Source organism: Eurosta solidaginis, chromosome 1, assembly GCF_040869045.1.
Source record: "Eurosta solidaginis isolate ZX-2024a chromosome 1, ASM4086904v1, whole genome shotgun sequence".
Classification (NCBI taxonomy): domain Eukaryota; kingdom Metazoa; phylum Arthropoda; class Insecta; order Diptera; family Tephritidae; genus Eurosta; species Eurosta solidaginis.
In genome coordinates, this window is record NC_090319.1 from 317,735,884 (window position 1) to 317,761,656 (window position 25,773).

Genomic DNA, 25,773 nt, shown 5'->3' on the forward strand with positions numbered 1-25,773 from the left:
TCGATTTGTGTGTGTGACTGGGGTAGGTAGAAATCTGTGATTTTAGTCGTTTGACCTTTTTTGTCGGTTTTTTGTGTTGGTGTGTTAATTGTTTTGTGTTTATTTGTTGTTGTATGTTTGTCTGTTGTACCTGTGTGATTAAGTTGTTTCCTGTAAACAAGTTTTAAAGGCTCGAATATTGTGTCAGAAATTGTGTTTATCTGTTCGTTTATTATTCTACCGTCGAATGTTTTCTGTTTGTAGATTTCCATGTTTTCGAGTACGTTGAGACGTCGGCCCTTTTCTTGTATGTGAAGAACTCTAACTGTTTTATTGATGTTTGCTGGGGAACACCCATTCTCGACCATGTTATTCGCGAAGTTAGACTCGGGTATAATGTTTGGATTCCATATTTTTTTGTTGTAATCTCTAATATGTTCTCTGAACCTCGTTCTTATTTGCCGTCCTGTTTGTCCTATGTAACTATGCTGGCATCCGCAGGTAAGCTTCTATACGCTGTGGCTGCTAAACGGATCCTCTGAGTTAATGTTAGTTCTTAGTTTTCGCCCTAGATTGTTCGATGTTTTGAATTCTGTGTTAATGTTGTATTTTTTAAAGAAGTTTGCCAATTTATATGTTGCTTTTCCAGTATATCTCATAGTCGTCCAGCTATTATTTTCCTTTTCATTATTTCTTTTTGGTTCTCCATTTGTCCTTCTGAGCTTATCTACTAGTGCTTTTTTATATCCGTTGTTTGCAGCGACATTATATATGACCTCAAGTTCTCTCTTATATGCCTCTTGTGTAAGAGGTGTTCTTTCAAGTCTATGTACCAAGTGCCTTAATGCTGCATTTTATGCTGTTGAGGGTGATTTGAGGTATTGTGTATTATTGTGTTGGTGGCCGTTGACTTTCTATATATGTCATAGTTAAATCTTTTGGCTTCTTTATCAATATTTATAGTGAGGTCTAGATAGTTGATTCCTCCGTCTTTTTCGGTTTCCATTGTAAATTTTATATTTCTGTGCTGCTTGTTGAGGTACTCCAGTACAAGCTCTTCGGTATTAGTAGTTAAAACGCATATTATGTCATCCACGTATCTAGCATAAAATCACACGCCTAATTTAGACTTCAGCTCCTGTATGTACTTTTCTTCCAGATTTTGCATGAACACTTCCATAAGAATTGCTGATGTGGGGCTTCCCATTCCAAGACCGTTTGTTTGTCTATATATTTTATTGTTGAATTGAAAATAGTTTTGACGTAAAGTGGTTCTTAGCGTATTTGTGATTTGCATACTTTTCACTATGTTTTTTGTGTTATGAACTATTGTTGAGCTAACTATGTCCAAAGTCTCCGATAGTGGTATAGATGGATATAAATCTTTTATGTCAAAAGATACCAATTTGCTGTTTCTTGTTAGCTCTACGGTCTCGAGTCTCTCTATTAGTTCTGTTGTGTTAGCTATTGCAGTTCCTTAGCTCCAGAGTATCTATCAATATCGTTTTTAAGTATTTGGACAGTTTGTAACATGGTGCCGATTTAAGATTAATGATGGGCCTCATTGGCGTGTCCGGGTTGTGGATTTTTGGTAGCGCAACCAGTGGAGGAGCCGAAGGGTTCATTTGGACCAATCTATGTGCCATGTTAGAATCTACTATATTTGTTGCATTTTTTATAGCAACTTTGATTTGTTTTTGGTATTCATCTGCGGGATCCTCTCTCATTCTACGACATTTCATTTCCTCTATGAGATCCTCGGTTTTGGATATATATTGCTCTTTTTCGATTAGCACAGTGGTGTTTCCTTTGTCCACTTTCGTTGTGACAATATTGCTTTTCCTTAGTTTATGCCGTAGATTCTTTATTGTTTTCTCCTCTGTATTTGATTTTTGTCCTTCCTGTGCTTTCACCTCCTTTTTTATGATTTCCCTGCACAAGTGTCTTGCGTGCTCCTGTTCTTCCTGTGGTATCACTGATATTGCGATCTCCGCATCCTAAAACGGAGCAAGCGATTGTAATAAGAACATCCATTAATAAGAACATCCATTAATTTTGTAACTGAAACTTTGTAAACCAATGTCAAAAATGGTTTGGAAAATATTTGAAAATTCTAGAAAATGTAGCGAAAATTTCGAACTTATTATTTTGAATTTTTTTGAGAATGTAAGTTTGTAGCCCAAATAATTTTAGTCCAACAAGTACAAACCTCGCTCAAAATTCGTACTGATTTTTAAAAATTTATTTTCGAAGTATGCTTTATATTTTCTTTCATTGGCAGGGCGCTTAGCTTAGTTTTTAAATGGAAACCAAATTTATATAACGAAGAAAATCAAAATTTAATTCGAGGATTGATAAACCTAAAACTTATACCTTATTAGACTAAAATTTATTGGGCTACTAAGCTGCATTGTCAAAAATATTCAGAATACTCTAAATAAAAGGCTCAAGATTTTCGTAATTGTGTCGAATTTTCGCTCTTTTTCGAAAACTTGTTTGATTTTATTGATATCAGAGAAAAATTTTGCAAATTTTACCAACGGCGATGGTTACTAGGACATGGTTCTGAATTTCACATCAGCTAGCTTCTCGGGAGCTGAGTATTGAACTCGAAATTTCTACCATTCATACCTTATATTAGTGTAAAGGCAGATGCCTTTATCCAATCAGCCATATGAATGCCCCGCTGCTAGGTTTGCAATTGGCCTTCTCTATGTGTTGCCTTTTTGTTGCTATTCATTTATTCATCATTTAGGTACATACTTATTCTATATGTTTTTTTTTAATCCTAATTGTGTGGATTAATTATAGCCGCGCTCCAAGAGGTTAGTAACAATATCAATAACAGAAACAATTGCATAAAGTAATATGAGCATGTCTCGCTAATTAAATACAGAGAGTTTAGTTTTCGCAGTTTCATTTACAAAATTCATCGTCGTTTTTTGTTCAATTATCCATAGTAAAAAAAAGCATTGATTGGACGAAATTTGGTAAAAATGACATTAGCAGTTTTCGCTACAGTTCTTTTTTTCTAAATACAATTTTTATCAAAACAAGTAAGGAAGGTTAAGTTCGGGTGTAACCGAACATTACATACTCAGTTGAGAGATATGGTGACAACATTAGGGAAAATAACCATGTAGGAAAATGAACCGAGGGTAACCCTGGAATGAGTTTGTACGATATCAAATGAAAGGTATTAAAGAGTATTTTATGAGGGAGTGGGCCATAGTTCTATGGGTGGATGCCATAAAGGTGGATCAGGGTTGACTCTAGAATTTGTTTGTACGATATGGGTATCAAATGAAGGGCGTTAATGAGTATTTTAAAAGGGAGTGATCCTTAGTTCCATAGGTGGACGCCGTTTCGAGATATCGCCATAAAGGTGGACCAGGGGTGACCCTAGAATTTCTTTGTACGATATGGGTATCAAATGAAATGGGTTAATGAACATTTTAAAAGGGAGTGGGCCTTAGTTCTATAGGTGGACGCCTTTTCGAGATATCGCCATAAAGGTGGACCAGGGGTAACTCTAGAATGTGTTTGTACGATATGGGTATCCAATGAAAGGTGTTAATGAGTATTTTAAAAGGGCGCTGGGCTTAGTTCTATAGGTGGACGCCTTTTCGATATATCGCCATAAAGGTGGACCAGGGGTGACTCTAGAATGTGTTTGTACTATATGGGTATCAAATTAAAGGTATTAATGAGGCTTTTAAAAGGGAGTGGTGGTAGTTGTATATGTGAAGGCGTTTTCCAGATATCGACCAAAATGTGGACCATGGTGACCCAGAACATCATCTGTTCGATACCGCTAATTTATTTATATATATAATACCAAGAACAGTATTCCTGCCAAGATTTCAAGGGTTTTTTGTTTCGCCCTGCAGAACTTTTTCATTTCATTCTACTTAATATGGTAGGTGTCACACCAATTTTACAAAGTTTTTTTTAAAGTTAAATTTTGCGTCAATAAACCAATCCAAATACCATGTTTCATCCCTTTTTTCGTATTTGGTATAGAATTATGGCATTTTTTTTTTTCGTTTTTGGTAATTTTCGATATCGGAAAAGTGGGCGTGGTCATAGTCGAATTTCGGCCATTTTTTATACCAATACAAAGTGAGTTCAGATAAGTACGTGAACTGAGTTTAGTAAAGATATATCGATTTTGGCTCAAGTTATCGTGTTAATGGCCGAGCGGAAGGACAGGCGGTCGACTGTGTATAAAAACTGGGCGTGGCTTCAACCAATTTCGCCCTTTTTCACAGAAATAAATTATCGTCCCAGAATCTAAGCCCCTACCAAATTTCACAAAGATTGGTAAATTTTTGTTCGACTTATGGCATTAAAAGTATCTTAGACAAATTAAATGAAAAAGGGCGGAGCCACGCCCATTTTGAAATTTTCTTTTGCATTTTGTTACACTATATCATTACTGGAGTTGAATGTTGACATAATTTACTTATATACTGTAAAGATATTAAATTTTTTGTTAAAATTTTACTTAAAAAAAAAAATTTTTTTAAAAGTAGGCGTGGTCGATTTTGCTAATTTTTATTAAGCATACATATAGTAATAGAAGTAACGTTCTTGCCAAATTTCATGATGATATCTTCAACGACTGCCAAATTACAGCTTGCAAAACTTTTAAATTACTTACTTACTTACTTAATTGGCGCTTAACCGTCTAAACGGTTATGGCCGTCCAACAAGGCGCGCCAGTCGCTCCTTCGCTCCGCCAACCGGCGCCAATTGGTCACACCAAGGGAGTTTAAATCGTTTTCCACCTGGTCCTTCCAACGGAGTGGGGGCCGCCCTCTACCTCTGCTTCCATAGGCGGGTTCCGATAGAAACACTTTCTTTTACTTTACTTACTTTTAAATTACCTTCTTTTAAAAGTGGGCGGTGACACGCCCATTGTCCAAAGTTTTACTAATTTTCTATTCTGCGTCATAAATTCAACTCACCTACCAAGTTTCATCGCTTTATGCGTCTTTGGTAATGAATTATCACACTTTTTCGGTTTTTCGAAATTTTCGATATCGAAAAAGTGGGCGTGGTCATTCTCCGATATTGTTCATTTTAAATAGCGATCTGAGATGAGTGCTCAGGAAACTACATACCAAATTTCACAAGATACCTCAAAATTTACTCAAGTTATCGTGTTAACGGACGGACGGACATGGCTCAATCAAATTTTTTTTCGATCCTGATGATTTTGATATATGGAAGTCTATACCTATCTGGATTCCTTTATACCTGTACAACTAACCGTTATCCAATCAAAGTTAATATACTCTGTGAGCTCTGCTCAACTGAGTATAAAAAGAGATAAACAATTATATGGTTTCACAACGATATTTACTACAAAGCGCAGCTGAGTAATCAGACAAACAAAATTTTGTTAAATTCGAGTTCAACGAACCCTTAAGCCAAATAAATATTCAATATCCGTAAGTTTAAATGGGAACATCACACACACACACATGTATATGTGCATATCTAAACGAAAGTTTATTTTCATTCAACTAACAACCCACAGCGCATTTACCCATAAAAAGTAGTTAAAAATTAACATAGAAAACAATTAAAAAATAAATTTAATGTAACAAATGAACAATTTGTTACTTTTACTGTTTACAATTAAATAAGTACAATAAACTAATTCAATTATGAATAATAAATAAACAAAAGCGCTTAGAGTAGGCGGTGTAAATGTCAATATTAGAGGAACTTCATAAATACAAAACATTAATAACAAAAAGAAACAAGTAAGGAAGGCTAAGTTCGGGTGTAACCGAACATTAGATACTCAGCTGAGAGCTTTGGAGACAAAATAAGGGAAAATCACGATTTAGCAAAATTAACCTAGGGTAACCATAGAATGTGTTTGTATGACATGGGTTTCAAATGGAAGGTATTAAAGAGTATTTTAAAAGGGAGTGGGTCATAGTTTTATAGGTGGACGCCATTTCAGGTGATCGCCATAAAGGTGGAGTGGACCAGGGGTGACTCTAGAATGTGTTTGTAAGATATGGGTATCAAACTAAAGGTATTAATGAAGCTTTTGAAAGGGAGTGGCCCGTAGTTGTATATGTGAAGGCGTCAATAAACCAAACCAATCTACATGTTTCGTCCCCTTTTTCGTACTTGGCATAGAATTATGAAATTTTTTTCATTTTTCGAAATTTTCGATATCGAAAAATTGGGCGTGGTCATAGTCGGATTTCGCCCACTTTCAAGACCAAGATAAAGTGAGTTCAGATAAGTACGTGAACTAAGTTTAGTAAAGATATATCGATTTTTGCTCAAGTTATCGTGTTAACGGACAGACGGACGGACGGACATGGCTCAATCAAATTTTTTTCGATACTGATGATTTTGATATATAGAAGTATATATCTATCTCGATTCCTTTATACCTGTACAACCAACCGTTATCCAATCAATGTTAATATACCCTGTGAGCTCTGCTCAACTGAGTATAAATAATCAGGTAAGGGTGTCCAAGTTTGTGTGTAACAGAACATTATATACTCAGCGTGAGCTTCAATTGTATAGTTCATTTCAGATAAATTACTTTTCTACATAACATTTGGCAGCGCCCGTTAAAAAAGAAAATGTGTCCCAATTTTCTCTTACAATATAACTTAGTAAGTGAAATATCATTGATACAAAACTATTTTTCGTTAAGATATAGCTTATTATTCTAATCTACAACCCTTTTAAACATCTTTTATATAAAAGTGGGCGTGGTGTTTAAGCGATACCGTCCATTTTTACTAGAAATAGTTTTTGCTATAAGGAAAATATGTCTACCCAATTTCATTATTATTTTTTTTGGAATTTGGAATTGATGGCAGGGTTCTGTGACCATAGCGCCAGGTACAAAATCAAAATGTTCTTTCTAGATTGTCGTTTCATTTCACATGTTCCTCCGTTATTCACAATAGCTCCGGTATTCACAATAGCTCCGTTTTTCACAGTAGCTCCGTTGTTCAATAATATTTAAATTCCGTTATTTCTCGAAATGTTTATTTTTTGGTTTCTAAATGGCACTACACCAGGCACAAAACCAATATTAATTTGGTTTTTAAATGGCACGACGCCAGGCACAAAGAAAGCAATATGTATTTCAAAACTATTTGCACTTCATGTTGGGAAGACAAAAGCTATCCTTAAGACAGGCCCAAGGATGCTCTGTCCATCCCAACCTCCTACGTTCACAAACAGGGGAGCCCCAAGCCATCCCTCCAGCCTGTTTTTTGTTTCCAGCTCAACCAAACCAAGCCCAATACTAGGTTCAAACACACACCAAATTGGCAATTTATACTATTTGGGCAATTTATTACGCAATTTATCATATAATAAATTGTAATAATAAATTGCCAATTTAAAAAAAATTGCGTAATAAATTGTTTCAAACTGCAAATACAACCTTGTAAAGTGTGTTTATTGAGTAGATTTCAACGTCAGTTCCGCATGGCTGAACTATATGGTTGGCTCATCTCATCAGCTGATTTTATGTCTTTCATTTCACTGGAGTAGGGATTGTCAAAAGAAGATGGCAAACTCAAAATGAAACTAAAACATTGAACACATTTTCTTACAACACACAAAAATTTCAAAGTTTTATGTTTTCATTCCATTTCATTCGCCTAATACCAACACGCACATTTTGACAGTCTGAACAAAGGTATGTTCTTGCTGTAGAGATGAGCCAACCAGCTATCAAATTACTATTGTGTAAGCTAAATCGAGTTGTATGAACAGCACTCAATTCAAATCAAAATTTCCTCAATTTATTTTTCTGTTTGAACATAGTATAAAAATATTTTTAGCTGAGCTGTGAATAGCTGACGCTTACCAGTTGAAACCCAAAATCGAACTGCCAAATTTTATTACGATATGTTAATTTTTCGTCGAGTTATGGCTCCCGAAACATAAAAAATTTCTTAGTCGTAAATCAGGCGGTGCCACGCCCATTTTCAAATATTTTAGTTTTTTCCTATTTCTTGTTATAATTCCAGTTGGGAAAAGAAGTAAAATTGATGAAAAGCTCTTTTTGCAAAGATGTAGCTTATTTTATTTGTTCACGAGCCCTTTAAAAATGTTATATATAAAAGTGGGCGTGGTCATTAACTGATTTCGCAAATTTTTCTTCGAAACATTCCTCATAGTAAAGGTAAGCTCTCTGCTGACGTTTGTTATGATAAGTTTAACGGTTTTTCATTTATGAATAATAGTTTCTGTAAAATTGATTTTATCACAAGACAGCGGTGCCATGCCCATTTTCAAAAAGTTTTTAAAATTTTTAACCAATAGTCTTCATGTCAGTCCACACATAAAATTTCAAAATTCTAGGTGTATTATTTACTTAATTATCAGGTTTTTTGTGTTTTTCAAAATGTTATATATATAAAGGTTGGGCGTAGTTATCATCCGATTTCACTCATTTTCGATACCAATCTATTCTGGTTCCAGATAAGCCCGTATAACAAATTTGGTGAAGATATCTCAATATTTGCTCCAGTTATCGTAATAACGGACGGACAGGTGGACGGACGGATATGGCTCAATCAAATTTTTTTTCGATACTGATGATTTTATTTTACGGAAGTCTATATCTATCTTGATTGCTTTGCACCTGTACAACCAACCGTTGTTACCAAAGTTCATATAGTCTGTGTGCCAAGCACGCTGAGTATAAGATGTATAAGAAACATGTTATTGTACTAGGAATTGAAATTTGAAAAACATGAGTAGTTATTTAAAGTTGTACTTTTGTTGAAAATGAAAAAAGCAAAGAAATTTTATCAAAAAGTTAGCTTTTAGATGTCTGTTAGTCCACACGCATCTTATTAACTTCGGTTTTAATAATGACTGAAATATTCAAATACATACGTACACATCCATATATGATTTCCAAATACATTCAAGCGCAATATTTTCTAAGAAAAGTAATTATAGCTTTGAGGTGATCAGTTCAGGTCGGTTTGATAGATACTTTCGATTTCATTAGCCACAGTTTGAGTGTTTAACCAAAGCTGGAAAGTGAAATCAGCTAACACACATACACACATAACAATCTATGTACATATACTATCTCTATAGGTAGCCAACAATATCTGTACATACATACATACATACATAAATATATACCTAAATTTATATATACTCATGTCTTTACATACCAAAACAGATGTCTGCATGGTTCAACGCAAAGCAATGCAACAGTTGGCCGTAAGCTTAATATTATATACATTAGACCGTTCGAAAAATATATATATTAGCTTTATTTCAAGCTAATGAAAAATTTTGTTTGAGAGCAAAAATTAATAGATCATGTTATGCAAACGATTAAACAATGATGTATGTATGTACTCAGTTCTTGTTAGTTGTATCTTGATTTTAAAACGTACATATATATAAGCTTCACTTGTATGTTTGTGAGTATGTACATAACTCTCCTTCGGACCAAGAGCTAGTGGCTTAGTAAGTAAGTATATCCCACTACTTTAACTGCGTTAGTTGGCGGAGTGCTTTACCCGGATCTGAAACAGTATCAGGTTCAAAAATGTAACTGGTTATAAATAAGTACCAGTTTTTGAAAATATAACAGGTTTTTAAAAAGTATATAATCGTTTCTTACAAAATACCCAGTTAAAAGAAATTCCAGTTTCTAAAAAAAGTATTCGGTTTACAAAAGTACGCCCCTCAAAAGAGTACCGAGTTCTATAAAATTACAAGATTTTAAAGAAGTACTCGGTTCTTAAAAATTATCCAGTGTAAATAAGTACATGGTTCTCAAAGAGTACTCAGGTTTAAAAACTTACCCGATTCTAGAAGAGCACCCGCCTTTATAAAAGTACCCGATTCTTAAAAAGTGCTCAGTTAAAAAATGATATAGTTGTAAAAAAAGTAGGTACACGTTTCTGAAAAAGAATCCTGATCCGGAAAAGCACCTAATAACCGACTCTTTAAAAAATTCTTTTCGTTTTCGAAAATATTTGAAAGTTCTATAAAATTTTGCGAAAATTTCGAACTTTTTATTTTGAATTATTTGAGTATGCAGGTCTATAGTCCAATTAATTTTAGCCCAACAAGGTACAAATTTCTCTAAATTCGTTCTCGAAGTGTGTTTTATATTTTCTTCTATTCGAAGGGCGCATAGCTTAATTTTTAAAGGGAAGACAATTTTATAAAGCGAGGAAAATATAATTCGAGTTTTGAGAAACCTAAACGTATACTTAATTAGACTAAAACTTACTGGGCTACTAAGCTGCAGAGTAAAAAATATTCAGAATACTGTAAATAAAAAGCTCGACATTTTCGTAAAATGATTTAGAATTTTAGATTTTTTTCGAAAACGTTTTTGAGATTAGTTTGCTCAGTTGCAGTTATAAAATTCATAGACGTTTTTCTTAAATTATTGGGAAAAAATGAATTTAATGGACTAAACTTGATAAAAACTGCCACTGTTATTTCGTGTTCACTACTGTATATCCTTCGAAACCATTCCCTCCACGCTGGGAAGTTTTTTCTAAATAACGATTTTTTCTAAAAAAACAAAAACAAGTGAAACAGTGATAAAGTTATGAAGCGATATTTACTTCATAGTGCAGCTGGGTATATTTAAATAACACTAAATAAAAATAGAAAATTATGTTAAATTTTGACCCCTCGCACCTCTGGGTAAGTCGATTTTAGTGGCTTGGTATAACAGGCATGCTTTACCGCGGGAAAGTTCTTATCCAGCCGGTGAAAATATTTTAGGTATGGCTGATTTGAAAATTCACTACAGTTAGGACTGTATCGTTCAGAGCATCCTTAGAGCTTACCAATACTACTTTGGTTTTATCGCTAGTTATATCCTGCCCCATATTAGTCAGCCATTCCTCTATTTTTACAACGGAACAGTCTTGGATGGTAATGCTTATTTAGATATCCTCATTCACACTTTGGACGTCTTCGTTTGATATTTATAACCTTTATTCTACTCGAACAATACACAACTTTTAAGTCTTTTGATGAGCAAACATTTCAAAAACTCTTCAACATAAATTGAAACTGTGTTCAGTTAGTATTGGGCATTTTTGTATCTAATTCTGAGATGGGACCATTAATAACCGAGTCCTCGAACAGGACGTTTCGAAAAAATAAAACTCCAACAAAGGGCGTTCTTCGAAGATATCCTAAAATATACTGCTTTTGTACAAAATTTTGAGAGTTTCTCTCTCTAGTATAGTAGCCATAGAAAATTGATCTACGTACGCTTCAAAGTTAAATAACTCATCAACCTTAATCCAAACTTGATTTAGAAGTGGTTTAAACAGCATTCTCAATTAAGTGATGTTATTGAGTAAAATTCAAAGTTGAAATACAGTGTGGAAGTGACCATAAGTTTTCTTACATAATTTCGTTTGCGATGCGGAGGTATTCATTATCAAGAGTTCACTCAGCCATACTCGCTCTTTTGGGAAAGGAAAAAAAAAAAACTCTGAAACGGTTCAATGTACAACCATCCATAAGTAATACTATCAGGTTTGTGACACAAGCGGCTAAAGTTCATTGACATCATAAAAATTTACAACGGTGTATAGTAGAGCTGAGCAGAGCCACCAAGATATTTTGATTGCACATTAAAACTTACGATTTCATGAAGATTTAGTGATTCATATAAGTAAATACATGTTATTTAAGCATACATATCTACCTATGTGCATACATACAACATACACAAATATGAATGATATAGCTATGAAGCTTAAAAAAGCTGGCGCCACACAATTTTAATTTACGGTATTATAATATTTCAGAAGAAAAAAATAACACAACTAAAAAAAATTATTTCGAAGCCTGCAAATTTCAAACTGAATTTTCCGCTCTGGAAAGTCCCAAAGCCTTCGAAGCAGATCGTATAACATCGAAAATCGAAACACTTTATTGCAACACCACAGTAGCGCCCATTGGTTCTGTAACCAGAGCTTTGAAGGAAATAAAGTACTGACGTCATTGGTTGGTTACTGTGCTGCCCGGCCGGCGCTCTAAGCGCCATTTTGATGCAAGTTTTCCTGTTACGAATTAATTATCATGTATATTAACTTACTGTACAATGAGCTTGTTTTTACTGTTGTTGATGTTGTAGCGATAAGGACACTCCCCGAAGGCCTTGAGGAGTGTTATCGATGTTGATTGTGCTTTGCCGACTGCAGATCCGGTACATTCCGGTAACATATTTCGCGAACAATTTAGTATGACCACATACAACCTTCTAGGCCATACCGCCCTCCCACCCCCTAGATCCATCAGGAGTACGGCGTCGCCAGAGCCTCTGGTGTTAATGTGACAGGATACGCCACGGGTAGGTGAAGGTGACAATTGGGTTGGAGAAGCTACATATTGCGCTGGCAGCCCCTTGAGAGGGTTGCGCTCCTTGAATCAATTTGGTATTATTTGGTATTTTAGTCGCATCTTACGACAGGCGTACCTACCGTGGGTATACTCTAAGTCCCGTAATCCGCTGGGGCTTGTTTTTTTCTCGAACCATTTCGTGCATTTTGATACATCTCTTAGATCGGATAGCACGAAACCGTCCAGTATCTGATATTTGCCATGGTTGGACATTCGCAAAGGAAATGGGTGACCGTTTCCTTACAAAATTCTTAGCTGCACCTCCTGCACATATCGTTGAAGGGGACTGCTATTCTTCCTGCATTTCTGCCAAATGGCCAGTGTCCTGTAAGTGTGCCTGTCATACTAAATTGTCACCGATTGCGAGCGTTTTGCACTCAACAGTTTATCCTGTTCTGATACAACTTTCAATGCGGAAATAAACTGCTGTGATGCGTGTTTCACAATCGAAAAAGTAAGCGTTTTTCAATACCTGGGTGTTTCTGTTGACCAAAATCTAAGTTGGTCTACACATAGTTCTAGCTTGAAGTCGTACATGCGATCTAATGTTCGTTATTTTTATAGTCTAGGAAAGATTTGCTCAAACGCTACGCTTAAAAATATTTACTATGCCTTGGTTCACTCTGAGCTCCAATATGGCATCAGCTGATGGGGAGGTGCATCTTTCACTAAATTACAGCAACTTCTAACTATACAAAAATGCGTCGTAAGAAAAATATGTAATCGTAATCGATTTCACAGGTACATGGAGTTATTTAGAGACCTGAAAATACTTCCTGTTAAGCATTGGTACTATTTCAAAAGTCTAAAAATAATTTTTGTTCGCTCTGGTTATTTACATAGCCTACACTCGGAACTTTATAACTTGAGGACGAACTCACACGGACTTGTCGTTGTTCCCACTTATCGTACTACACATTTCAATAATTTGTTTACTATTGTCTCCTATAAGGTTTTCAATGCGTTTCCCGTGTCTATACGTGTCATTAGGAACTTACGTGAATTTTTACGGAATGTTAAATCGTTTCTCTTACAACCATTACACAACGATATCAAAAATTTGCTGAACCCTAGCACCTAGTAATTTAAACGCAGTTGTTATTCTTAAATTGAACTTTTAAGTTGTTGTTCTTAAACAGCATAATTTTTTTTTTATTCACCCCACACACTTTTGTAACTCCATTAATTTAATTTTGAGATGGCACTCAATACTAAAATATTGTTTTTAAAGAATGCCTTACTTTTTCTTGCATTATAATGTTATCTGTTAGCTTAATATACTTATTTGTTACATACATACTTGTTAATTTTGTAAGGAAAATGAATGAATAAATCTATCTATCTAATATTTATTTTATAGACAATTTTAGTAAGCCCTCAATTTTTTTGGTAGAAGTCCGGCAAAATTCTTTTGAAGATCCTACACGAGTTCGTAGAGTACGAATTTTGAATGAAGGTTGTCTTGAAATAGCTTCGAATGTCACTTTTTATTGATGTGAGCGTTCGATTTACCGTGATTGCTTCAGGGTAAATTGCCAGCTTATCTGCTTTTTCATTGCCGCATATATGCGCGTGACTCGGTACCTATGTGATAATAATGGTCGCCGAATCTGCTCTGTTATGCAGCACCTTTGTATAGCTCACGACGGTCTTGGAAGACGTAAGTAGTGAACCCAATGGCTTGAGCGCTGCTTGGATGTCTGAGAATATGCATACCTTTCGACCGTTTACTGAGTTCGCCAACAGGAAGCAAAAGGCCATCTCTATTCTTAGTAGCTCTTCTTGAAAGATACTAGCTGAATTTGGAAGACGGTTTGAGAGTGCGACTTTTAGCTGTTCGGAGCAGACCCCTGCACCAACACTGCAGCCCATTTAGGACCCGCCAGTGCAAAGCAAGTCACACCTTCTTTACAAATCGTGTCGGCTGATCTTAAAGTTAATGCCAAAGTTCAAGGAAAGCGAAATATAATCTGTTGTCGATACTACATAGAGTAATCATCTAAGGATTCTGCCTGTGGTCATACTGTTTCTCGCCCCAGCATCTAGACTCCCTGAGTCTGATGGCAGAGATAGTAGCTGTAAGGTGTATGTAGAGTTCCAATGGCAGCTGGTTAAGGATAACATTTTAAATCTGTTGGACACGATCTAATTGTTCCTTTTACGTATCCACAGGCTGCCCTTGTTGTATTTTGTTTAGTTTTTTAATGTTGTATTGCTTGTCCAGGGCTGGCGACCACACTATCGCTTCGTACGATAGGATGAACCTCATGACTGCTACGTTAGGCCTCATCGTAAGTTTTGGTCTTGGGCCCTAGACTGACGTTCTTACAAAGGGTAGGGCTGAAATGTTCTTGCTAGGCATAAAGTAATTACTTCTGTGGCATATCCTTTGGACTTTTTACTGGGAATGAATATATAAAGAAGGTAAAGGAAACTTATTTTGTATTTTGTTATATTTCTCAATTTGTAAATCACTGTTTGACACTCAGCCAACTTTTACTTTCGCATAAATATTTGGTACAAGTTTTACACTAATAGAAACTCTTTTCGCGTTTGTAAGCTAAAGCGGTTGGTCTTAAATTCTTGATAACCGTTAATTGCATTTGTGATTGCTATTCGTTTTCACTTATTTGTAATGGCCATGACAGTTGGTTGGTTGGTGGTAGTGGCGAGCCCCAATTGACTCCAATTAGCGGTTATGCGCCGTTTTGATACCACAAACTCGTGAGTTAACCAATGAAAGGGTGTTGTAAGAAGACTAATAAATATTTTCAAGCACCTCAGGGAAACCCGTTCCTCTATATCCATCCTGTGGAGTTTATAAATTTGAGAAGCTCTCCCGGTCTAACATCTTTGAGTTCTGGGAGGCTTTCGAAAAAGGGCTTTCCAAGAAACTATATTCTGCTTCGACAGTGTGCTGGGCATTCGCACAGCAGATGCTCAACCATTTCGTCCGCCTCCGGACGCTTGCAGCCGTGACAGGAGGTATTGTGTTTCAGTCCCATCCGTGCCGCATATACCCCAATTGGCCAATGCCCCGTAAGCACCGCAACAACTCTGAATATTCCTTCTGTTCATTATATAATGGACACATGCTCTCGGCAGTACGCTGCACATTGTCATATAATTTGCATTTACCCGATTTTGATCGCTGTATACTAAAACACCCCCATCATCCCTTCATAGCTATAAGTGACGCCCATTGTACGGGCGAGTTAAGTCTATGAGTCGTCTTCCTTCTTTCTCTGTTGCTATGGGCGATATTCGGTAGAAATACCTTCTGGATCATAGCTTTTTGGCCCAATTGCAATCCCTTTGTCGCTTTTAGATCAAAAATAAGATCTTATATGTTTATTGCGAAGAACTTTACTCCATAATATTCTAAATGTTGTTTAAGGATGTAATGAAAAAAACACTCCCCTTAAAATTTGGACAGTGTTGCTGATATTGATAGCTTATTTTCGGATAAGCAGTCAATACTTTAAGGATTGCTAAGCGTAATACAGAGCTTACCCACAACACTTCCCAAAATCATCGGGAAGATTTTTTTTATCGTTAAAACAACAACATACGGTCCGGTATTATCACTTGTTTTGAGAATAATTTGATATGAGGGCTTACGTTACTTCTAGACCATCGCACTCCCTCCTTCAGTTCAAGGTAGAACTTGTTTTCAAGAATAATCATCCGTTGAAATTCTGGACTAAGTTATCGACTGTGTTACTCCAAGCGTGGATAGCCGCGAGGTTGAAGCTACACTTCATGTCAGAAGTTGTTTTCTTGTTTGCATCACCATTTTAGTACGTGTAGCAAGACCCGTTTAACTTCATGCCTTGCTTTATCCACGGTTGGTTGCACGGTGAGGATAACAACCAGGCATCGATAACTTGCCTATAACAGATGCTGACATCTCAGGCTAAGCTCATCATTCCACTTCTTCTTAAGCTTGCGGCTTGTTTTCATTGCTTGCAGTTTTTGAAAAGCTTTTCATAGGTACTTAGCGTTCAGGGTAAGGAATTACACAGACCTCCGCTTACCGCAGCGTCGTATGTTAAAGTCGATCTATTGAAGCTTCCTTTTATTTGGCCATGTCTAATTGTTTCACACGTGTTGGCGTCCGCATCTCGCATATGATCTGACCACATTCATTTGAGCTCGTGAATGAATATACATTACTCAGGATTGGCAGTAGTAGCACAAATGTGCTCAGAAGTACAACTACTTCTGCCACCACATGGCCCACAACACACTAGCTCCTGCTAATGCAGCAAACTTAGACATTTCCTGCAGGCAACTTTCTGACTGTGGAGAGTCTCATCACAATGGGAAGCACCTCTTCACTTCCTTTATTAAACAAACTCCCTCCTCCGATTATATTCCGCATTTATGATGACTACGCAGAGTTGAGTGCAGCTACAAGTTGCGGAACCCTTGGCGTATTATAAAATGAACTCAAGCTGAACTTGCTAGCTGCTTTGTCCCATCTTTAGCCACTTCAGACTTATCATTTGAAGTTGGTAGGGGGGGAGGCAAAATGGAGGTGCCACCCCACAAAATAATATCTGTTCGTAATAGCGTTTATAAGTTAGAGTTAGTGGTGTCTCTAATGATGGCAAGCGTCTACACCAAACTTCATAGAATTCTCAAACATCAAGGCTCTACCTTGTAAGGTACTTCTTATATCTACAATCGTGTGCAGCAGTGATGTTTTTGACAATGAAGTTAACACCGCAAGAGTCCCTTGGATAAGTCTTAGCGATTATACACGCGGTAAGGCATGAGTCACCAGAGGTGACTGAAATCCAAAGAACCGAAGGTCTGTGAGGCAGTTGGTGTAGTGCTTGAAGTTGCTAGACTTTGGGGTAGTGCATTGCAAAGAATATACACAGAAATTAAGTTTTTCAGACTTAGCATTAAAAGTTATATTAAAAACACCGTAGTAAGCTTCCATAAGGAGGTCATCACATTTGGTGTTGGTTTACCAAAGGTCAAAAGTGAATTTCAGGCTTACAAAAATACCTGGCTTTGGTGAGAACGCGAACCCTTGAACTTAGTACAGCTATTAACTACAAAAGTATTTATTTACGTATTTTATTATAAATTTTCTTTTGTTGTTTGTGTATTTTATAGTGTCGTGACGTTGGAGCTAAAAACTAAAACCCGTTCGCTGGTGCCATTAGCTACAACTTCATGATGAACCCGCTGCAAGTCAGCTTTGAGTTTTTGTTTGTATCGCCTTGCGATGCGCTTGCATATGAAAAACCTTCTCCACTTTCTCCATTTCTTTTACAAAACATACATTAAAATGAATGTAGAAATAGTAATAAATTTAATAAATGTAAATTCATAAATTGAAAAAGACACAAAAATAAATACTAAAAAAGCAGCAGCGACTCCGAATCGGCTTCGTATGCGAATGTTTGCATTTGCCAGCTGAGGCACAATAGCTGTAGCATTCATGTAGGCAATTGTCGCCTAACTCGATTACATGCAACGGAACTTGTACGCCTGCGCGCTGCACATCAAGTTTGAAATGAAGTCGCGGATAGGTGATGAGTGCTATGAGCTTGTTCACAGCTCGTTAGACCGCTATGCCTACCCAGCGCTGACATTAAAGCTGCGCAGCAGAAAGCTTTCTTCTCACCAATTTTATTTGTGGCATTGTTATTGTTGTTACTCTTTTTTAGATAACGGATTGTTGGCTGCTTAAAGCAGTGTGCGCCTTCCAAAAACCATCAGCTAGGTCACTTAAATACCGACAAAACTCTGAATTTTCCTTCATTTTCAAGTGAAACATTCACAGCGATGCAACAAAGCAATGATGAGTCAAAGTTGCCAAGAGACGCGCGCATGCGTGGAAAATGGAAACAAAATATTTAACTTAAAAAAGATCCTCGCCGGACTTCATAGTTTATTTTGCTTTTCATCATTTTTGTAGTTACAAATACTTCAATGAGTTGGCACGTCAAGCACACACTTCGAAGATATCATTGCGTCACACAGCACTCGAAGGACTTTGCCCGCCGCGTGATCCACCCACCTGTATGCCCGCATCAGCGCGCTATCGCACACATGATGGAACGTGCAACAGCAGACGCAGACCACGTTGGGGGGCGTCACAAATGCCATTCAATCGTTTCTTGCCGCCCGAGTACGGAGATGGTGTGGATTCGGTACGCATGTCGGTAGATGGTGGACCCTTAGCCTCTTCGCGCTTCGTTAGCCTTCTGGTGCATGGCGCACGCGAAGGTGAGGCACCGGTAACGCTGATGACAGCGCAGTGGGGGCAGCTGCTAGATCATGATATTACTTCAACGGCTCAACCAAGGTAAGTGAGTTATGCATATACTTCTTTCTTTTTCATTCCTTCAAATCTCCATAACTACTCTCTCTCTCACTCTTTTTTCTTAAAGATCCATCAACGGTTCGGTTCCAAGTTGCTGCGGTAATACCGATTTTCATCCATCGTGCTTTCCCATAAAAGTACCCCTCGACGATCCATGGTTGGCTCCGCTGAAAGTTCGTTGTTTGGAATTTTTACGTTCTGCTCCCGCACAACGTCGCGACTGCATACTCTCATGGCGTGAACAAACCAACCAAGCTACCTCTTACATCGATGCATCGCCCATTTATTCGAATAGCGTCAAATCTTCTGACAATGCACGTGTATTTCGTAATGGCCTACTAGTATTCGGACGCGGTAATCCTACAGAGGATGTATGTCAACGTGGCACTTTAGCCACACACTGCATACGCGCTGGTGATGGTCGTAGTGGTGAGCAACCAGGCTTGCTAGCGCTACATCATGTTTGGGTAGGCGAACATAACCGTATTGCAATGGAGTTAAGTCAAATGAACTTGCATTGGAGTGATGAGAAGATCTATCAAGAGGCGCGCCGTATAGTTGGCGCAATGTTTCAGCATATCACGTACAGGGAGTTTCTTCCTATAGTTTTAGGACGCGAAGTGTGCAAGCTATTCGATTTAGAGTTGCAGCGCGATGGGTATTATGAGGGCTATGATCCAAAGACAAATCCAACGATAGCAAATTCATTTGCAGCGGCTGCTTTTCGGTTTGGTCATTCGCTGGTGCAGAACTCCTATATGCGCTGTGATCGGTTTCACAATTTCTTACGTAATAGTAAGTGCCGATTTGGAAAAGAGCGTGACGAGCTCATGCAAAAAATCTAAATAAATTTTTACTGACCTACAGATGTCAGCCTGCATGAGGAGTTTCAACGTGGAGATATAGGCTCACCCGGCTCGCTGCATCGGCTGATACGTGGCTTGGTCAATCAACGTGCTCTCAAGCGTGACGAGTTTATTACGCCCGAGCTAACAAATCATCTTTTTCAAACACCAGGTATTTTGCGCGTTCATTTCAGCCTATAGCAGCCATTTAACCTTTTCTTTTTAACTTACAGGTTTTCCCTTTGGTTTGGATTTAGCTGCTATCAATATTCAGCGTGGCCGTGATCATGGAGTGCCACCCTATACTGCCTGGCGCGTACCTTGTGGTCTGACGCCCATAAATAATTGGGAGGAATTTGCCAATGTTGTCGGTCCACAATCAGCGCACCGCGTTAGCCACGCTTACCGCAGCGTACATGACATTGATCTTTTTGTTGGCGGTATCGCGGAGCGCCCAGTTGTAGGAGGACTTGTCGGTCCCACCTTTGCTTGCATTATAGCACAGCAATTCAGCAATTCGCGTAAAGGTGATCGTTTTTGGTATGAAAATGGTGGTTTCGAAAACTCGTTCACACCAGCGCAGCTCAACTCAATAAGGCGGGTTTCCTTAGCGCAAATCCTCTGCCGATCCGTAGGTGGTGGCACTATGCAACCACATGCCTTCATACCCACAGAGGTGAATGGTAACGAACGTCAAGTGTGTGGCGTGGGCGCATTAGCTCCGTTCGACTTGAGTCCGTGGATTGAAAACGATCCCTTCGCCAACGCTCCGACGACAACAACAGCGACAAAAGAACCAGATCGTATATTTAATATCGTAACGACACACGACGATAAGAACAAGCCACTAACGACTGGTACAGTACAGGTAGTTAAAGATAATAAAGTGGGTTTCCTAAATCGCGTACATCCTGCAGACAACAAGAACTCACTCACTGTTGGTAGCAGTGGTTTTGTGCAGGGTACACAAGTACCTGGCGAAATAATACGTATTGATGACAAACTGGACATAAGACAAAAAGTTAAGCCAGTAAAAAGACCCACAACTACCGCGAAACCAATAAAAGGCGTTAATAATAAGCTGGATAAAAGTCCAACAAAGTTAACGCTCAACGTACGTGGTGTGACCGTACGACGTCCGCAAGCAACAAAACACACGACAGTGATAGTGAATAATGTACCCATAAAACAACGTACAGCAGATGAGAAGGGACAAGAAGAGATGGGACTGGTGGTAGATGGGACTCAGGCAGAATTCAAAAAAACTAGAAATATACAAACTGCTACGGAGAGTATGACCGCGGACAAAAAAGAGGCACGAACAGATGAGATTAGCGTAGAAGAAAGCATACAACTTAACGAGCCAACAAAGGCATCGGCTGAACTGTTAGAACATAAACAATTTGACAAAAAATTTAAAGAAAAGAGAAAGACAAGTGAAAGGATTCATGTAGAAGTGAATACAACACTCGTACGAGAGACAGCGAATGAAAAAAACAACGCAGAAAGACTTACTATGGACAAAAACTTCTCTACGGTATACGAAATCAGAACTCTACCAGAAAATACAACAAACGAACAAGCCAAACGCCAGAACGTATCATTACACACTTCAGATCAATTGAGGTCTATCAGGGAAAACAATACGGCGCACCTACAAAACCAAACTAACGAGCTAATCGTAACTAAGCAAGCAGAAATACGAGATGAAGTTAAATCTAACGTAAATGACAAAACGAGACAGAGACTATTAATAAAGAACGAAGAAACTGGAGCGAGGACCCCAAATACACCTAGTAAAGATAAAACTAACGCAAATAAAAAAGGCAGTACGACACAGAAACGAGCAGCTGACACATTGGGTTATAAGAACGTACGCACTCAACATGTAAACTCTAGGAAAAATAACATCATAACTTTCCCAAGAAAGACAACGAACAATAGAAACCAAAATAAGGACGAATCAGTCTATGAGAAAGACCAAATCTCAAACACAATAAACAGAACGAAGACTGGACTTAAACGACAGTTAAACTGTAACGAGAAGCAAACATACGTAAAACTGACAATAAACGCGGACGATGAAGTTTCACATAAAAGCACAAAACCAAACTCAGAACAGCCAGACGAAGAACTATCAATAGGGCGAGATAACGAAACTGCAACGAAGAAATTAGAAGAACCTGAAACTAACGTTGACGAAAAACACGAAGACAAAAAACTATTAACTAAGGAAGATGGCACAAGTACTACGAGAACTATCATTTATAACAACAATTTACACGAGACCTCAAACGAAGTGGATCTAGAACTGGTTGACAAAGAACAGACCATCAAATTAAGAAAACAGCATACCAATGAGACCAAAAGAAGTGAACTGAGCACTGACTATGACGAAAAATTTGTACACAATGACAATAAACGAACAATGCAATTTATACACAAAAATAAAAAGGGTAATGCTTTAGTAATTCTTGACGAAAAGGTTTCTAGACTATTAATCGTACCACCTGTGAAACGATCCCCCACCGAGGGAAACAATATAATTAAGGGGGAAATTAATACTGGAGACTCGTATTTTAACTCAGTAATAAACCAAACTGTACGAAACGTACAAGAAAACGACAAGATGGCGAGTAGAGAAGCTACTCGGACATTTCAAACGAGATACCAGACTGGAGAATACAGTGAAGATAAAATGTGTATAGAAGTCGGTAACCACATATACTCTAAACTAACTTATTCGAGGTCGAAGCCAAACAAAACTGAAGATACCAGAAGAGTTGATAACAAGACGGAGCATAAAGCAAGTACTAATATTTTCGAAACACAACAGACTAGATTAACAGATAATTCAGGTGATACCGCAGAGCTTGCAGACTGTAAATTAAATTTTACGAACTTAAGAACGGACCAAAGTGCAAACATAAAGGTTGACGACAAAGTTGAACTAAACGAAAGACTTAATACAATAAAGTCTCAACAGAAAACGCACAAATTGCAGAGTGAGAGAAACTACGAAGAAAGAACACAAACGGTTAGTGAAGGCTTAAAAGACAGTAGATTAGCTTTTTCAAACACTAAACTGAACAAAAGTGCAGATTTTGAAAAATTTGATGTTGAGTCGAACTGTAAAGAAAGCAATATAATTTCTGAAACCCACCAGTTAAGATCAGAGCCTACGGATAGCAAGAAAGATGACGCACAAACAAATACGATAAATCAAGACATAAGTAAACAGACTGGAAACCAAGAAGACAAGACTAAGAGTGCACCGGCTACTACAACTCTACTAACTATCCAACAAGAACACATAAACCCTCTAACACAAGAACAAACAAATGAAGAACAAAAACGTTTAAAACGTCGACGAACTGACGACACCAGCAAACTGATAGCTCTTCAAGGAGCGACACCGAACAACGATGCCAAAACTAAACTATTTACGAAAACTTCAAGCGCAGCGACAGCAACCACAGCGACACCACGTAAAACGACAACACAACGCATGACCAGTCGACAAGTTGAACTGCGACAATATCAAACGCGACCGCAGAAATTGATAGTCAAGGGACCCAATTCCGACCAATACGAAATCGAAATAAACATACGACAAACAAGCCAAAAGCAATCACTAACAGACCAACAGGCTGTAAGCGCTACAACCAACCCATACACGAACTATCCAACAACCTATAAACCCTACTACGGCTATGACAGATACACCACCAAATATGTGGGAACATATAACGCTATTAACAAAGCTACAATATCGGCAATTAACGCACAAACGCGACGTACAAGACCACCGACTATTATTTATGTTGACGATCCGGAAGATCAGTATACCATATCGACAACTACACGTGCTCCAGGACTATTTCAGAATTTCATAACATACGCTAGTAGTGGTTTGGGTAATTTTAATAAACAACAACAAGCAAGTCCACATAGTACCACGAATATACAAAAGGAGCATCCAATATATGGTGGTGGTAACGGTGTACCTAGTGCAAATGGCATCAATCAAATTTATTCAACAAACTCGCATTACATACCACGACCGGGTTCACAAACGCACGCACTACCCGCTTATCCAGCTATACCCTCAGCAACTAGTCTGAGTCAGGTGGGTGGTGTAGTGAGTGGTGGGGGAAATAGTAACGGTGTCGCTGGTGTTGTGCATGCTTCAAGCAGTGCCATAAGTACAGGCAATTTTGGTACCATCACTGGTGTCGCGCAAACAAATGGGGCAGATAGCACTTTCAGTTTTAATATACGACCAAAACCGATTGGTGGAGGGCAAACGCAGCTACCTTTGCCGATAAATCAAATTAATAGTGGCGGAAGCTATGGTTTATTGTCAACACAACAAAATATCTTTAGTCAACCACCGCATCCTAGTTTTGGCAATGTGGCAAGTTCAGCGCCTTCATTGAGCGGTCACTCCAATTATGGTAACGCAAATAAACCAAGCTCGAATAGCCCATTTTCAAGTGTTAACAAAAGACCTCAACAAGAATCGTATTATGGTTATTATGGACAGCAACAAAAACTTCCGTTACAGCAAAAGACTGATTTGGGCGGCTTTGATACGGGACAGGACTATGACGAGTTTGTGCTTGCGCGCACACTCGAACCACTTGTGTCGAAGCTCTCAGAAAAAAACGAGAGTAATAGTGATGATAAAAACAATGAAGATGCGAACAGCGGGAGTGTAGAAAAAGATAACGAAAACGATTACGACTACACAGACGATAGTTCGGAAAGAAGTGAAAAATTTGAAGGGGACGGTTATGTAAGACCTGAAGACGTAATAAATACGGTACTTCAATCGAAAGAGAACGAATTACGAAACTTGACAAGCAATAAAAACTGTACTTTGAAACCATTGGATGACAATTACGTATTACCAATACTGAATATGTCCGACGTAAGCTCGCTACAAGACAAGGACTTACAAAATACTACCGAAAAGACGCTAACAATAGCTTTGACTGAGACAACAATAAATAAGACTAACTTTCCCGATATACAGGAAAAACACTTCAACAATGACATATTCGCCATTGACTATGAGGACAAATTGCCAGAAACTATTTTAAATGCATCGGAACGCATGTTAAAGACTTCAACGAATGTGACGCAAAAAGGAACGGTAGATACAAGAAAGGATCATACAGAGACATTTGCCACAGTTGGCATTGCCTTTGCGCCCATCAAAATTCTTAACAAATTAGAACGGTATGTGTAACGAGATTTGGCATGGTTATGCGAATATGGTAATAATTACCGTGACCATCCCAAAGAGGATAAATTATGATAAAAGCCACCAGTTTGCTACGAGTGGCGAGTAACTCGCTGGAAATCAAAAAATTTATGCCGAATGTTTTCTTTGAGGGACATTTTTGAATTGTCTCTCATTTATCCATGCGGTGTAGGCACTTGTGCAACTGTGATTTTTGGAAAGTGAATTAATTAATTAAATACAGTAGAAAAAGTAAACACAAATACCCCACGAATATGTATAGAAGACATTTTATGCACATCTCATTCAACAAAAAAAAAAAAACAACAGGGACTACCTCATAGAAAACATCTAGCTACGAGTAACGAGTGGCGCCTCTTACTATAATTTATCCTATTTGGCTCTACACGGAAACTCAATCTCGGCAACAGTTTTTTTTGTCGACTGCAAGGTGAGAGGGAGACGAACGAAGGTATCAGGTAAAGAGTTGCCTCGGCGCGCTTTCAGCCACCAAAAGAGAGATCATTTTTGCCGGCCCTTAGAACATAGATTATTACAAGTTTTAAGTACATTTTAATAAAAATAGGATTTCTAAAATTTGGGCTGTCCGAATGCATGAGATTCCGATCAGCACGGGAACTGGTGGTCCCAACGGGCGGGTCCTGGAGTCAGCTTATTGGGAGGCTGGAAAGAACGTGTTCTCAATGCTGCCCTACTCCAAGACTTACGATTAGATAGTTTTATTTTTATGTTGTCTGAATGCAATATATTCCGATCAACACATATGACTCGCATCTCAGAGTTATAAGGCACTTTTATTGGGAGGTTGGAAATAACATATTTCCAATCCTGTCCTGTTCCAAAACTTAAGATTACACAGTTTTACTAATTATGCTGTCGGAATGCATTTGATACCGATCAATACAAAAGCTAGCAGC

General features: G+C 37.9%; 1 protein-coding gene across 3 annotated transcripts in view; it reads left to right on the plus strand.

Moving 5' to 3' along the window:
• LOC137237695 (uncharacterized) overlaps positions 1–25,773 on the plus strand; it is a 138,309-nt gene that overhangs the window by 111,640 nt on the left and 896 nt on the right. For all 3 annotated transcript variants that reach the window (XM_067761724.1, XM_067761722.1, XM_067761723.1), the window contains 4 exons: positions 18,335–18,724; positions 18,810–19,537; positions 19,610–19,759; positions 19,821–24,831. In XM_067761724.1, coding sequence (XP_067617825.1) covers positions 18,335–18,724; positions 18,810–19,537; positions 19,610–19,759; positions 19,821–24,831 — 6,279 coding nt within the window. The remainder of the gene's footprint in view (positions 1–18,334; positions 18,725–18,809; positions 19,538–19,609; positions 19,760–19,820; positions 24,832–25,773) is intronic.